Source organism: Bos indicus x Bos taurus, chromosome 2 (assembly GCF_003369695.1).
Source record: "Bos indicus x Bos taurus breed Angus x Brahman F1 hybrid chromosome 2, Bos_hybrid_MaternalHap_v2.0, whole genome shotgun sequence".
Classification (NCBI taxonomy): Eukaryota; Metazoa; Chordata; class Mammalia; order Artiodactyla; family Bovidae; genus Bos; species Bos indicus x Bos taurus.
The window spans coordinates 95,897,423-95,911,114 of record NC_040077.1 but is presented as its reverse complement, the minus strand read 5'-3'; the positions used below and the strand labels follow the sequence as shown (position 1 = coordinate 95,911,114).

Sequence of the window (13,692 nt, the reverse complement as noted above, 5' to 3'; positions counted from 1 at the left end):
CTACTCAAACACCCAAGTTAAAAAATACAGGGCCTTTACACACTGGAAAGCTCTATAAACTTTAACATGTGTGCTGACCTCACTAACATGCATTGACAGAACATAGAACTGTTTTGCTCCAACAAAGACCAGAAGAATATAAGCTCAAAGAGAGTCTCAGGCCACACTCGTTCCCATGGCATCACAAGCATGAATTCCTTTAGACTGAAGAGAGACAGGGGCATGAGGTTGTGTTTCTTTTACTCTCTCCACTGTCTCTCTACAGTGTGAGCAGCTCATGAGTCTGGAAAAGACTGAGAAATACAGTAATCCTAACTAGAAATAACTGCCTCAAGACAAAGAACACACACTTTAAGAAAATGCAGGCGCCCTCAGGCTGGAGAACACATGGTGCACTCCGAGAGGGCGTGAGCGCTCTGTGCCCCACCCCCACGCCTGGCCCTCTTCTGGCTGGCCGTTTCTGAGACAGACCCTTTGATAAAAACCGGTAATCTAATGAAAATAAAAGAAAAAGAACCCTCTATTTTTTATTGTGCTGCATTACTTCAAATATTGTAGAACGTTCACTTGTATTCCTGCTCTCATAAACAACCGAAAAACTTGATCATGTGTGGCTTTTTAGCAAATAAACTAGGATTTAACATATATTAAGGAAGACAAGCAGGCAAGACAACAAGCAGGAGTGCAAAAACTTCCAGTTCTGATTCTCATCTTAAAACAAGCAGGACACCAGAAATTTACACAAGGTTTCCCTTACTGAGGATAACTTTCTGGAAAACCCCATATGGCAGGCATGCTGCTCTGATTACCCTGGCCCAGCACCACATTAGGATGAGAGAACTTTGAAGAGCTAAAAGTTCTTATAAGAACTTTTAAAAGAACTTAAAAATTTACATGAATCTGGATGTGAGAAAGGTTCATCTGGTTGAGCACTGTGCAAAATGGTGCCAAAATCACAAGACTCAATTCCCATACATAACAACTGATTTTTTTTTTATCAAATGAAAACCTAACTGTGACCTAAACCCTATCATTCATCTTTAACTCATGTGCTCTTGGAGCAAGAGGAAAAGGACAAAGTAGCATGGAAAAACAGACCACAACTAAATCATGTGGCAAGCTGACTGTGTTGATAAAGAAGTAGCAGAGTGTATAAACAGATGGTCTAAGTGTTTCTCATTAAAATAGTGACACCTAAAGTAAAAATGTATCATCACATATTAAAATATCAAATATTAAAATATTATCACATATTAAAAAATAAAATATTTAAACTATTCCAAGTGTTTTTCTGTATCTTCCTAAAATACACAAAACAAAAACAGTTTTCAATCTTTTTCTCAGGGGGGGAAAAACACTGTCTTACCGTCCGTTTGAGATTTGCTCAGAAAAATTGTGCTTGCCCTTGGGTGGTCAGAAGGGTTTGATTCCAAAGCTAAGTCTGCACAGGAAGAAGAGAGAAAGGTGTGACAATTAGTTGAGTAGAAAAAGACATGACTTTTAAAACAGCTACACATTGATTTTAATCACGTTTAATAGCCTTAAGAAGAGCTTTTAGTAATGACAAGAAGGAAACTGTAGTAAAGGCAACAACATAAAAATTCTATTGGTAAACAGAAAAACTGTAGAAATTCTCCAAACATGTGGAATAAAACCAGGGCTATGTCTTAGGCTTTTTTTTTTTTTTTAAACTTGCACCTAATCTATGCCTCCCCTCCTATTTATTGATTAAAAATTCAGTCACCTCTCTTTAAGCTGATATTACTAGCAAATTTCAGGAAGTCTCAAGAAGCAAGTTATGCTGTAGTCAATTACTGTCAGATACCAGCTCAATCTATCAAATATGCTATAAACAAATGAGCTGCTTTTGGCAAGTGTTCTTCAGACAATCCAATAGCTAATTCTAACTCCACTCAACAGTTGGCTGCCGTTTATCTAGGGGCTATTCATCATGGCAGATTTAAGAGGAATACATAAGAGTTCAATGTTCTGATCCATAGGAACACTTCCAAGATGGTGATTTTTAACTCTGCCCTCTATTTCCAAAGCTAAACTCTCACTTTTTCCTTTCATGGTGCATGATTAATAGAAGGCTTCAATAAGAGTACTTCCTGGAGCACATCAAAGGGCTGCTTGAAAAAAATTTTGCCCATACCTACGTAAAAAAGGTGGGTCTGCTGGCAGTTCACTTTGCACCAAGGTGGGAGAGTCTTCTATTTAGGCAGAAATATCAAGCAAGCACAAGCTGCCACATTGGACAGTAAGGTTGTTGTTTAAAACAAACATAAAAGCCCTATGGGCACTTACTCAGTGAAGTCCACCTCAAACCAATTAAACAATCTTTTAAGAAACTAGACCAAGATTTTTAAAGAGTAATAGTTAAGGCAATATTTCCCAAACCACATAATAATTGGCCTATTTTTAAAGGGGTGTTTGGTGGTCAAAGTGATTTACATGTTATCCCTGAGAATCAAAAAGCTATATACATTGATATATTAAAAACCAACCAGTCCAGTAGTGAATTCCGTCTAACCCAGCATTTCACAAATGTTATCTACCTAGAACCCTTTTCTTCCTCAAAGAAAGAATTTTGCATGAACAGTAATTTGGGATTTCCTGGTTTAATGGGAATTTTAATGTTACTGCCAGCATTATAAATTTACATATGTAAACCAACTGCTTTGTTCTTCATGAAAATTCCTTCACTGCATTTGGAGTTTATTAAGCTATTTTTGGAGAAAATATTCTATTCAACAGTTTTATGTAAAAGACCCATAAAATTATTTTAAAGTTTTTTACCCCCTACATATTTGAAAAATTCGACACCGAGAAAATAAATTATTTCAGTTGTACACAAAGTTGACAGGCAGAGACTTTCGACCTAAGGCTTCTGAAAGGATTCATGACTACTTATCTGTACCAGAAAGTAAACAGGCTACACTGGAATCTAAAAAATAAGCAGAAATGCTTGCAAAGTAGCCATATTTTTCATCAGGGTTTATGGCATGGTAAAATTTAACAAGAGTCAATGGAAGTCCAGGAAAAGTAAGTGTCAGGATCAAAGAGAAGCAAGCTTTAACATACACACACACACCCTGTACATACACACACCCTGCACACGCACACACACCCTGCCAAACCAGGGTGTGCTAGTGGTATGCTATGATGTGCTACTACAGATCTATATAGAGAAAGCAAGAAGGCTGGGATAAAAGAAATGACATGCAGGAAAAAGGTAAACTTGCCCAAGTGATCAGAAAAGAGCTGGCACTCCCCCTACCCTACTCTAGAGGTTTCAAGGGTGGGCACATGACCCAGAACTGGCTAATAGACTGCAGCTTTCCTGGGACTTTCCAAGAAGCAGAAAAAGGCAGAGGGGTACCCTAGGCTCCTTAGCTAATCTGGAGCTGCTTGGACACTCCTCTTGCCATCAAGAGGGGAAAAGCTTTTCGGGAGAGATCAACAGAGGAGAACAGAACTGAGACAGGCTGTGAGGTCACTGAACTCCTGGGTCAAGTACTGCTTAATTTACTCTATCAACTCCAGTTATATAAAAGTCAATATATATGTATTTTTAATTTAAGCTATTCTGAGACATTTTCTCAAACTTGCAACAGAAAGAGACCTGGTTAACCAGCAGAACTGATGATCACATTGAAGGTGGGGAAAGGTAAAAGTCATTTGCTCATTGCTTTAACAAATGTCATGAACAAAAATTTGCATGCGCCAAAATGACACTATTTAAAAATTAACCCACAGATTCACAACCCTTACTTTTAGTTGTTTTCCTTACACATTAGAAAAAGCTCTAATTAGTGTAGAATTTATGTCTTCTTGTTATTAACAACCCTTCTACATCTGACTGTTGCATATTTACTGTTTAATGAATACACAACAGCCCATCAAGCGTTATTCCTATACTGTACTTAGCCAATTCCCTATTGCTGGGGTTTAGGTACTTAAAACATTCTATTCTTTGATGAGGAAACTTTTCATCTATTGTTATACAGCTTTTTAAATAAATAATGGTTTTATCTCCTTAGCAAAGATCTTCAAAAGTGGGATGTCTAAGCCAAAAGGTTAGATCATTTTCCTGGCTCAAGGTACAGTGCTAAACTGCTTCCTGAAGAAGGTGGGGCCACATTAATGTATAATGCTACCAATCATGGCAGTTTTAGTTCCTCCCCCTGCTCTGCAGAGTTGTGGAGGAAAAAGTCCTACTAACAGAAATAAGGAATAACACTGTAGATCTAATCTGTATTTCTTTTGATTACATAGTTTTGACCACTTTCCCATAATTATCAGTGTCATTTCCACTGTGGTGAGCTGCCTATCATTTATAGGTACTAAACATACTAGGGCCCTACTGCTGTCAATCTGCATGAGGTTTTCAGAAAATACTAATCTTCTGTTTACAGCCTATAGAACAATTTTCTATACAACTTGCACTTTTTGCCAGTGAAAACTACATCACTATTTTAGACTTGACAGGTAAGCCATTAGACAATAAACTCATACATACACACAATATTTCTGCACACTCCATTAACTGTTTTGCCAAGAGTCTAAGGAGACGATGAAAAACATGTACCATACTCTTCACTGTCACAAAGGTAAGACTGTCAACTAGGAAGCAAAGCATTACCACCCACCCTTCCCCTCATCCCCTCTCCCGCAACCAGCACACACAATAATGTTAGAGGTATTCTGAGAAATTACTGTGCATTTTATATGCGAATTCTTTCTAAAATTACTTCTTTAGCAATCTTTAAGAATGTTTTAACCCAGGAGAAATATTCTTGAGCTCTTGATTAGGGGTTATCATTAAAGTTATATTTTAAGAGCCATCACTTTTATATTATCAATTTAAATTGCAACTCATTTGACAGCATGATAGACTTATGAAGAAAAAGGATGACTAGAAAAAATTAAGCTCAGGTCTTAATATAAACACTCCCAGGAGGAAACCTGTATACCAGATCACTGAACGCTGCTTTTCCTCCAACCTAACATTCTATCAATCGTGAGATCCATCTTAATTGCAGATGTTAAAAATGTGAAAATAAAGGCAACTTAGAACATTCAAAATGCATTACCAAAGCCTAAGTGTTAAAATTATGCTGTCAAACTGTCAATAAATGATTTTTCCCTGTCAAAATATCAGAGAAAGTAGTGACCAAGAAATCATCTGACAGGAGACTAATGCCAACATATTGACTTCAGTTCAGTTCAGTCACTCAGTCGAGTTCGACTCTTTGCGACTCCATGAACCGCAGCAAGCCAGGCCTCCCTGTCCATCACCAACTCCCGGAGTCCACCCAAACCCATGTCCATTGTGTCAGAGATGCTATCCAACCATCTTATCCTCTGTCGTTCCCTTCTGCTCCTTCCCTCAATCTTTCCCAGCATCAGGGTCTTTTCAAATGAGTCAGCTCTCTGCATCAGGTGGCCAAAGTATTGGAGTTTCAGCTTCAACATCAGTCCCTCCAATGAACACCCAGGACTGATCTCCTTTAGGATGGACTGGCTGGATCTCCTTGCAGTCCAAGGGACTCGCAAGAATCTTCTCCAACACCACAGTTCAAAACCATCAATTCTTCAGTGCTCAGCTTTCTTTATAGTCTAACTCTAACACCCATACATGACCACTGGAAAAAACATAGCCTTGACTAGACGGACCTTTGTTGGCAAAGTAATGTCTCTGCTTTTTAATACACTGTCTAGGTTGCTCATAACTTTGCTTCCAAGGAGCAACCGTCTTTTAATTTCATGGCTGCCATCACCATCCGCAGTGATTTTGGAGCCCAGAAAAATAAAGTTAGCCATTGTTTCCCCATCTATTTGCCACAAAGTGATGGGCCTGGATGCCATGATTTTAGTTTTCTGAATGTTGAGCTTTAAGCCAACTTTTTCACCCTCCTCTTTCATTTTCATCAAGAGGCTCTTTAGTTCTTCTTCACTTCAGTTCAGTTGCTCAGTCGTGTCCGACTTCTTGCAACCCCATGGACTGCAGCACGCCAGGCCTCCCTGTCCATCACCAACTCCTGGAGTTTACCCAAACTCATGTCCATTGAGTCGGTGATGCCATCCAGCCATCTCATCCTTTGTCGTCCCCTTCTCCTCCTGCCCCCAATCCCTCCCAGCATCAGTCTTTTCCAATGAGTCAACTTTTCGCATGAGGTGATCAAAGTATTGGAGTTTCAGCTTCAGCATCAGTCCTTCCAAAGAACAACCAGGACTGATCTCCTTTAGAATGGACTGGTTGGATCTCCTTGCGGTCCAAGGGACTCTCAAGAATCTTCTCCAACACCACAGTTCAAAAGCATCAATTCTTTGGCGCTCAGCTTTCTTCACAGTCCAACTCTCACATCCATACGTGACCACTGGAAAAACCATAGCCTTGACTAGACAGACCTTTGTTGGCAAAGTAATGTCTCTGCTTTTTAATATGCTATCTAGGTTGCTTTTTATCTCATGCTTTTTAATATGCTATCTTCACTTAATATATTGCAATTAAACAGGATTGTCAGCATTTTCTGGGCCAACTTCTGGGCTCCAGTTTACTTAAAGGTTTACTCCATTTACTGAACTGCCCTATCACCCCTCAGTTCAGTTCAGTCGCTCAGTTGTGTCCGACTCTTTGCAACCCCATGAATCGCAGCACGCAGGCCTCCCTGTCCATCACCAACTCTCAGACTCACGTCCATCATGTCAGTGATGCCATCCAGCCACAGTAGTATAATATATTAGTTTTATGGCTAATAATACATCTCACGTCTTACGATCATCTGGTGTTTCATCTGAGTCCACACTTTGCACCCTAGCCAAGTGGTTCTTGCCCGCCGATGCTGAACTGGGCTGTCTCACCAGAGGGCACACAGCATGCTCCTGCAAGCCCCTCTACTGCTACTACTTCCCTAGCTTCTGACCATCCTGGCTTCCAAACTGCTTCTGAACTTGCCTCTAACTGGGTTCTCAGTTCTGCCTTACCTTAATCCTCAATCAATGTTGTAATAATCATGACTAAGAGATGATATACAGGTAAATATACCTGGCTTTATGTATTTCTAAAGAGTACTTAGGCTTCTTGGACTTTTAAGAACCTTTCTGGGTTGCAAGCTACGGTGATTTCATTTCACATTATGCAATGTTACTGTTTTAACTCTTAAAGTTTTATTACTTTAATACCCTAAAAATAAACAATTTTTTAAAAAGGGGTGAGAAAAAAGGTAGTATTGCAAAGCAGAGCACAAAATGACATCAATAAATTCTGTTCCTGTACATCATGTATTTGGAATTTACAGTCCTCATCTATCAAGGTTTTAAAAATGAATAAAACCTTGGACAACTCTGTACCTCAGAGAACAACCCCTACACTGCCTAACTCAGAACATGATGAGAATCCAATGAAATTCAAGAGTAATGTATACACCATAGCTTCACTGAGTTACATAAGCCCCTTCGCCATGACAAGGCTGCGATCCATGAAGGGGATATACTATATAAAGCATAATAAATGACACATGAAAGCTTTCACAAATTAACTAAAAGCCAAAAGTGAACATTTAGCATTTCACAGGAAAATTTATCTCCACTCATCACCCTCAGCCAAATAATATCTTAAACAAACAATGCTCTGTTGCTGTTCAGTCACTAAGTTGTGTCCGACTCTTTGCAACTTCATGGATTGCACCACGCCAGGCTTCCCAGTCCTACACGATTCTGAGTTTGTGCAAACTCATGTCATTGAGTCAGGCTACCCACTAAAGGAAAGAGGATAAGAGTGTAGAAGGGCAGGCATTTCTCCTAGTGTTCTTCCTTTTTCTTCTTTAATAAGCAAATACATACCATTTTTCCTGCTTCTGTCATGGAGATTAGTGTATATTCTCTCCCCATTTTTTTTCAGGTTAACATCCCCTGGAGATGAAGTCATTAACAGTGGAGAGAGCTCTTTCACAGTCCCTAATTCTTCACTGTCTGGATGTGCTAGTTTACCAGTCCCTTACTGGACATCTGAATTATTTCCAGTATTTTGCTACTGAAGATAATGCAACATATGCGGCCTATACCTTCAGAATAAATTCCTTTAGTACGATCTCTGGATTAAGTGAGACTGTGCCAACTTCCCCTTCAAGGGGTTGATCGATTTCCCATTTCTACCAGCAATATACGAATGTAGCTTTCTTCAGTGTCACCAAAGAATGCAGTGCCAAGTTTCTGAATTTTCTCCCAACAGAAGCTACAGTAGTTGTATTTTCATTTCTCTTATGTGTGAGGATATGTTTAAAAGCCATCTGCATTTCTTTTTCTGTGACTTGTCCCATTCATATTGTGGTTAGCCTACTTTTAGATTCACTCAGTTTCTTCAAGTCGGCCTATTTCAGGCCCTTATTAATACTGCTTTTTTGTTCATACCACTGTTGGCTCTCAGCTGAGCAACTACACCAGCCTCCTAGCTGGTCTCCCTGCTTCATTCTACCCCTGCCCACATTAGAGTAGCTGGTCTGCTCTCCTGCCCTCCTCCCCTTCTTTAAGAATTATTATTCCCTTGCATATAACCTTTCAATGGTTTCCCATTACAATTAGACTAAAATCTGTATTTTTTCTTGTCAAGGCCTTAATCCCCTGATATTCCTCCTGGCATTCTTTCACTCAGCTGCAGCCACCCTTTCTGTCCTCTGCCTACCCCAAGCATATTCCCTTCTAAGGACCTCACATGGCTCCCCCTCACTCCTAGGATGCTCACTGGTCACTTAAGGAAACCACCCTCAGTAAAACTCCTCCCCAGTCTGTGATCATCATTTTCTTTCTTCTCAAGTGTCTCGCTACTTAACATTATTCCTGTGTCATCAGCCCCCCCGGCACCTCTAGGAAGTAAAGACCAGAGTTAGGGTTTGGGTTTTGTCTGTATAACCTCTGTCTGTCCTGCTCCTAAATGGTGCCCAATAATCATCCATTTCAGTGTACCCCAGATCATTTATGCTTCTCCTTAATTTTCCTTCATCATCTAGGATTCCTTCTAATGCTGTCCTTTGATGTGTCTGTCACCTAAGACCAGCATTAATTTCAGATCTCTGAGAGTGGTAGTTTAGTTACTCAGAATCAAAGACACCGACAGGTTTCCAAGAACCACAAAAACCTAAGAGAGGAAATCTACTCTTCACTGAAAAATCAACGGTAACTTTAATTTGGGGAAAGAACATTTAATGTTAAAATACCTTAACTACAAAATGACTCACCCTATGAATTTAATTAAGTCATAAGACAAAGTGTACTACCAGAATTCTACAGGGAAGTACATCACATCACTTTTTATGTCGATGCCCAGAATAAAGCAATATAATGGGATTATAAAAGACAACCATAAAGGGTGGGTAAATGAATGATGCTCCAACCATTAAACAGGCGATAAAAAGCAGACTGTACAGCTACATGCAGCTGCATGGAAATACATCCTGGAGCGTGCTTCAGGTGTCAGCATGATTCCAGGAGCTTCCCTTCTTCACTTTACAAGAGAAAGTTACAAAGTGGCACACAAAGAACAATTTCATACAACACAACGTTCTATTTATATGTATACAAAAGGTTCAGGAAGAATCAACACCAAAGTATTAATAAAAATTCTTGATATTCTGAGTATGAGTGAACTACTTTTCAGTATTTTGTAAATCTTTTACCTCAAATGTTTATTGTTATCAAAAAAGTAAAAAAAAAAAAAAAAAAGTGTTTATAATAGCTACTGAAAAGAGGGAAGACCTGTTGCTCTGAGGTTTTTTCCCCATTACATCGTCAATTCCTTCCCTATCCACTCTTTGGAGGATGGAAGGAAGGAATCATTTGAGAGCACACCTTGTACCAGAAAATGAGCAAAGTTCCTAAGGGCACAATATAAAGGCTGTTTGAAAAGCAGATGCATAATAATAAAATCAGATAATAGGACCATAGCATCTTATTTTCTATTATTGACACTAATATCACAGTTACATTAGATAACACTGTTAAAGGCAAGGTAGCAACAAAATTCTTTTAAGTCTGATATTTATACTAGGTTCTTTAGGAGTTAACTGAAACAGCTTGAAGAAATCATGTTCTTCTCAAAGGTTTCTGAAGAACAAGACACAGCATCATTTATGTTTGATTTTGTCTAAGTAACCAAATAATTCTTCACTGCAGAAAAGCCAAAATGTTTTATATCAATGTATTTCTCAGTTTCCAGGGAAACTGATATAAAATTGTCTGAAATAAAAACATTAAGAGCAAACTTCCAATGTGCTTGCACTTTACATTCGGTGTTCTGACCTTGTTTCTATGGAAACTTAATAATAGGCAAATGCTGAAACTGAGGTTTCTCTTATCACTTTATTGAATGCCAAAAAAAAGAGAGACAAATTTAAGTAAAATTTTAACAATCATGTCAAACATAAAAAGGTAAATTCTGTACTCATGAACTCTCTTTTTCTAGTTCCCGACTTAGCACTCCTCCTCACTAAATGCTTTGTACCTTACCTGCCTGCTTACCAGCTTCTCCTAATGTCCCTCTGTCCAGGGCATTCTCGGCTTCAATTCGAGGTCAGCAGAACAAACTCTTTCGAATATACCAACATGTTTACCTGACTGGTAAATTTAGGCTATTTCACGACTTCTTTTATTCCTATCCATTGTAATAAATGTACAGACATAGAATGGAGAGGTAAATGTTGCTTCTGAGTTGTGAACAATAAACTCAAATGGAAATAATCAAAACTGAAGTTGAGATAGGCCTATCTTACAGATAAATTATAAAATAAAAAGTGCATTCCAAATAGTTTTTTTTAAGCACCCAACAACTGAATTTGGTGTATCTACCACTCTCAAGTCTGTCTCTTCTGTTCAGCAGCTATGTTACACAGTTATTTCAGATCTCTAAGTCTTGGTTTCTTCATTGGCAACACATGGAGAATATTCACAGGTCTTATTTATAGATGGAAGGGTCAAGTGAAATACACCCGAAAATACATTGTAAATCTTAAAAGAATTATACAAAAGTCCAACTACACTAGCCTACATATTGTTTTTTAAAATCCCTTAGAGGCTTACCTTATAGCAACAAACTGAACCATTTTCACAACTATGCACAAGTTTTGTTTTTAAAGCTACAATTAATTTACATAATTTATTCTTTCACAGTATCTGACTAGTATCTGACAGTATCTGAAAAGGGAGTACTTTCCACTTACAAAGCCATGTCCATCATATGGGTGAGTTCACAGGCTTACCTATTCTAACTTTGAAAGAAATTAAGTAAACGCAAATAAAATTTAAATAGAAAAGCTACAAGACATTTTCTCTATGAAATAAAGAAATACTCTCTGGCATTTAAACGCAACAATTGGGCCAATGGGGCTTTAACATCTTCATCACACAATGTTTTCTACTTTAAAGAACAGTCTTTATTAATGAGCCAGTGTTATCCAGAATCTTTAAAAACAAAAACAAAAAAACAAAAAACCTAGAGCCGTCCAGTTTCAAAATTCTAGAGGAAAAAATTCAAACATTTCCTCTCCTCTCTTTTCTCTTCTCCATGACAACCCACCCCCACCCCCAGCCATTTGGTCTTCAGAATTTTACCTGAACATTCTGAAAGTTGAATAGGATTCCACTGGCAGGAGGGGGTTGGAAGGAGAGGTAGTCATGGAGACAACTTTTCTGCAGGATCTGCCATCTTAACTGCCAAATCTTTGTATTACAAATAAAAGTCTGAATTTCTTTTTTCTCCTTTGAAACTTTTGACCAACAGTCTCAGGAACCACCCCCATCCCTCCCTTAGAAGAGGCAACATGCAAGTGAAGTTGGTTAAAGCTGAAGACATTTTTGTGTCAAAGTGGGACTCTTAATCAGAGCTCCGTGGGGTCGTCTCTGGGTAAAAAAAAAAAATCTATTCCCTGCAGCCGTTGCAGTAACGTTTCACTCCGTTCAGTTATTTTAAGCCCCACTCTCACCTTTTTCTTTGCTATCGTGTTCAGATTATAGTTAGAATAAGGTCGCTTCAATCAGGACAACTCTAGACAGAATTCTACTTAACGCCACACTAACTCTGTCGATCTCAGTTTTGATATTAAATAACAAATCCTAAAATCTGTCTTAATTGTCCCGAGTATCAACTATCCTAACGAGTGGAAGTGTATCTAGATCCTTACCTCGTTCCTTCACTTAGGTACCATCTGGATACGTAAGGATAGGGAGATGGGATGGATATCGCCGAAGTTGGGAGTATTTAAGTTTTCATTGAGAAGACAGAGAATACATCAGAAAGTCTTCACAAAGTCCCACGAGATGTTAAATAGAATCACGAACAGGAGGGGCCTCAGACTTGAGGGTCTCGGGTCGGGTTGCGAAATGGGAATAGGGGAAGAATTGGGCGTTCGGGTAGAGAAGAGGGAGAGAGACTGGCCGGACGCGACAGGGAAAGAATAAGGGGTGGGGACGCCAGGCAGGGCCAGCCTCCGTCCCCGGTGCCCAGCCCCGAGAGAGCCAACTCCAGGCAGGAAGGAGCCCTAGGCGGCGGCTCCCTCCCGCGGGACCCGGGGGTCGGCGGAGGCCAGAGGTAAGCTCGAGAGCAGACGGCGCCGGCCCCGCGAGGGGCGAGGCGCGCCGGCCGCTTTCTTACCTTCGGGCATCTCCCGGTCGCTGATGTGCTGCAGGTGGTGGCCTTCACCCGCTCCGAAATCCAACTCGGTGGGTTCCACGGTAGCCGGCGCCGGTGCTACTGCCACCGCGTCTCCGGCCGCCGCCTCGTAGACCTCAGACTCATAGTCTGGCTCCGCCGGCCCCGCGCGCCGGCCCAACTTGGGGCTGGCACTGGGGGACACGCAACAGGTCAGCGTGTTCCCCATGGGGCGCCTCCGCTCCTCGCTGCCGTCGCCTCCGCTCGGCCCCGACTCCGCCGAGCTCAGAAGCCGCCCCCTCCCCCAACAATGGCGCGGCGGGCACGGGCAGCCCCGGGCTATGCCGGGGCTGCGCCGCGCATGTAGACGCGGCCTCGCCTGCCTCTCGCCTGTCCGCCCCGCCGCCGGGCCCGGGGCAGGGCTCCGGCCCCGGCCGCACCCCCGCTGTCTCGCCGCCGCCGCCTCCCCGGAGTCAACTAGTCTGTGAAGGCGGCGACCAGCCCGGCTTATTTAAAAGGGGTGGGGACCCGACAAGCGCTGAGACGCGCAGCCACTGCCGGGAGAGAGCGCGGTCAGAGCTCCTCCTCCTTCCGCCGCCGCCTCCCGACTGAAAGGCGCTGGCCTGGCCGGCCCTTGCCAACCGGAACGCGTCCTTCGGTCACCTGGTTACGACGGACCAATCACACACAGAGTTTCCACCCAGAGCCCGCCTCCGAGAGCAGGCACGTGACTCACAATGCCCCGCCCCCACCCCGCGGCTGCTCCGCCCCTCGAGTGGCGCGCCCTGGACTCCTGTTTCCATTCATCTTGCGGCACTCGGAGCTTTCGGGTCCTTCGGGAAGCATTGAGGGAGTTTGTGAATCGAAGCTGTTCTGAGTCAGTGGGCTCTATAGAAGGCTTGTTAGTAAAGAGTCAGTTCTGTTAGCAACTCGGTTTCATCGGATCTGACAGATGACTCATTTGATGCATTGCTCAACAAACTTAGTTACACCCGAATCGTTGAGTTTTTTGTAACTAAATACTCCTCTCTAACTGACTTCGAAAGAGT

At 41.3% G+C, this 13,692-nt stretch overlaps 1 protein-coding gene across 2 annotated transcripts in view; it reads right to left on the bottom strand.

The window, feature by feature from the left end:
• The window catches only part of CCNYL1 (cyclin Y like 1), a 36,936-nt gene extending 23,710 nt beyond the window's left edge, over positions 1–13,226 (bottom strand). Inside the window, exons 1-2 of one of the 2 annotated variants that reach the window (XM_027565765.1) lie at positions 12,647–13,226; positions 1,367–1,441 (exon numbers count right to left, since the gene is read on the bottom strand). In XM_027565765.1, the coding sequence (XP_027421566.1) occupies positions 1,367–1,441; positions 12,647–12,872 (301 nt within the window). In that variant the 5' untranslated portion in view covers positions 12,873–13,226. The remainder of the gene's footprint in view (positions 1–1,366; positions 1,442–12,646) is intronic. The other variant, XM_027565756.1, reaches the window with a different exon arrangement.
• Between the last annotated feature and the right edge of the window lie 466 nt (positions 13,227–13,692).